This window comes from Elephantulus edwardii, unplaced genomic scaffold (assembly GCF_000299155.1).
Source record: "Elephantulus edwardii isolate Elephantulus edwardi_28Jun2011 unplaced genomic scaffold, EleEdw1.0 scaffold00002, whole genome shotgun sequence".
NCBI lineage: Eukaryota > Metazoa > Chordata > Mammalia > Macroscelidea > Macroscelididae > Elephantulus > Elephantulus edwardii.
Genome location: NW_006399752.1, coordinates 24,057,094 through 24,059,942, shown reverse-complemented (window position 1 = coordinate 24,059,942; position 2,849 = coordinate 24,057,094). Strand labels below are relative to the sequence as shown.

The following is a 2,849-nucleotide window of genomic DNA, read 5'->3' as shown; positions in this document are numbered from 1 at the left end:
GTCTTTAGAGAGGGACATCATGCTGGGTAGAGTAGAGCGACGGCACAGGAGGGGAAGACCCTCTATGAGGTGGATTGATTCAGTAACTGGGGTACTCGGGATGGGTGTGTCAGAGGCAGTGAGATTGGCACAGGATAGAGCAAGGTTTAGCACTATTGTACATGGGGTCGCTATGAGTCACAAACGACTCGACGGCACATAACAACAACAATATATATCAAGTGTCAATCAAATCTTCTAATAAGCCACGTGATGTTAGGCTAAATTGTTTTTAATGACAATGACTATGCATATAAAAGGATGGTTCAGAAGTTGCATAGAGTCATTATTTTCTATTCTTTTAGCCTGGCAACATGCACAGGCTGAACTTTGGGCATGTTGCCAGGGGGTACCAATCCTTGGAAAAAACATCATGCTCAGAAAAAGTAGAGGATTAAAGGAGAGGAAGACTCTCAATGAGATGGACTGACCCAGTGACTGCAACAATGGGCTTGACCATGGTGGAAATTGTGGGGACGGTTGCAAGATAGGGCACAGTTTCCATCTGTTTGCTCATAGGGTCTCCAAGAGTCAGTCAACTCCCTGGCCCCTAACATTCTTTCATCCATTACATTCCTTCCAATCATTATCTCAATTACATCCATACTTTTACACTATCTTTTTTTACAAAGATTACTACTAAAAAGGCTGTTTATTATGGAGTAATCACAGAATATTAAGCAACCACAGAAGTACTGGAAGGAGAGTAATTTAACCCTCTAAGTATGGACTATTGAATCAGAAGTGCTTTATTCACAACTTACATGGTAAAGTTCCTCTTGTTTTCATTTATCAAGACTTCTATTTCTACTCATTTAGAAAATTATGTTAAATACATACTGTTTTTACTTGAAGCACTTTTCTGCAGTTTTGGGGGACATACACACCCAATCAGTTACATCACTGGCACAACTTTGTATTAAAGTGTGATTTAAAATATTTATTATTATTGTTGTTATGTGCCACAGGTCAAAACCAATCCATACCTGACCCTCCAGTGGGTTTTCAGGGACTGTAAACTGCACTGGTGAACACCCACCTTCCTCTCATGGAACAGCTGGTAGATTCTAACTACTTGCATTTGGGGTGGTGGCACAGCTCCTTACCCATTAGGCCACCTGAACTCCCTAATCATAACCCTATCAGTAGAAAAGTTAAAATACAATCTTATTCTCATGATAGAGTAGTTGTTATAGGAATACATGCAATGTAAGAACCTAAACATGTGTCTTACTCGTGCTTTTAAAGAATAAATTTTTCCCTTGGAAATACTGCCACCATCACCAACCACTCTGAAAAAAGAAAAGAGGGAAAAGGTTAGAATATCTTCCAATTATCAGGTTACTTATGCCTCCATGAGACAACTTATGGGCCAGCTGAAACAGACATAATTATTCCCAGTCCCCTCCTCCATTTTCCTATTTCCCATAAGCTTGAAAGTGAAGCACTTAAGTCTCTCAGTTTCCTTTTTAAATAGAGTTGGCCACGAAATCCAATTCTTGTCAATGATATAAATTATTCTGGAAAACTTTTGTATTAAAAAAGACCTAAGGCAGTTAGTGAACCATTTTTCTGCCATGAACATATGGATGTGACTCCTGGAACCAATCAGCTGAAATAACGGAGAGAGAAACTCAAAGCTGAAAAGCCAAGATGCCAAAGATGTTAGAACACCAAATAGTTTGGGGGTCTTGTGGCACTTTGCTTAAGCTGCCATTAGTGAAGTTTTCTTTTGTAGCCAAACATGTATCAGTTGGTATGTATAATTTCTAAATCATTGAGTCTCTAAGACCAATAAAAAAATTTAACATATAAAATAAGTAATCAAAGTACTTAAAATTTATGACCAAAACATAGGTAATACATAGTTCACAAGTGGTTTAAAATACGTAAAAGAAAACTGAAGTTAGCACCAATGATTCTATGAGTGAGAAGTTTGGCAAAACTATGGGTCTCAGGTTACCCTTTCTCATAAAGTTCTACTGGAACACAGGTTTATGTAGTGTATAAGGAGCACTGGTGACTCAGTCATAAGGAGTTGCACTATCAACCCAAAGGCAAGCAGTTCAAATACACCATGTGCTCCAAGGGAGAAAGATGGGTAATCTCTTCCCCTGCGATTTACTGCCTCTGAAAATCTACTGGAGATTCAGCTATGAGTTGATTCTCTGACTTGATATATAACAATGACAACAGGTACTATATATATGTAGTTGCAACAGAGATCTGGGCTGCAAGCCTAAAATTTATTCTTTAGTCCTTTATATTTTTATTTAATATTTCCAATATTGAATAAAACATATCAGAAAATTAGTCTCAGTAATTTTTTTCTTTGACACTGGCAAGATCGGAAAGGAAATAAGATAAAAATCATCATTATTTTTACTTTAATCCAGAGTCTCAAGAGATCACCTAAATGAAAAACAATCCAATAACCCAGTATTTTTATTTTCCTCAATGGCGTTTTAATGATTTAATATTGAAAGTTACAGTATAAATGACTATTTAAAATTTAAAACCATGCTCATATGTATCTCCCATTAAATAAATGAAATTTCACAACTCTCCTTTGTAGCATATTCATTTGTCATATATTTTGGGTCCTAAATGGTATCAGAAAAAAGTAAACAATTGATATTTCTTTCAAAAGTTAACTACTAATGGATGTCTTAGCAAGACAGTTTTGCTTATTTTACTTCAAAATTAAAAATGCTATTGTTGTTGTTGTTGTTGTTATGTGCCATCGAGTCGTTTCCGACTCATAGCGACCCTATGCACAACAGCTCTAAACCCTGCTCTATCCTGCGCCA

At 36.7% G+C, this 2,849-nt stretch overlaps 1 protein-coding gene across 1 annotated transcript in view; it reads right to left on the bottom strand.

The window, feature by feature from the left end:
* Positions 1-2,849, bottom strand: part of TUBE1 (tubulin, epsilon 1) — a 46,504-nt gene that overhangs the window by 38,223 nt on the left and 5,432 nt on the right. Inside the window, exon 4 of the mRNA XM_006879154.1 lies at positions 1,274-1,331. Coding sequence (XP_006879216.1) covers positions 1,274-1,331 — 58 coding nt within the window. The remainder of the gene's footprint in view (positions 1-1,273; positions 1,332-2,849) is intronic.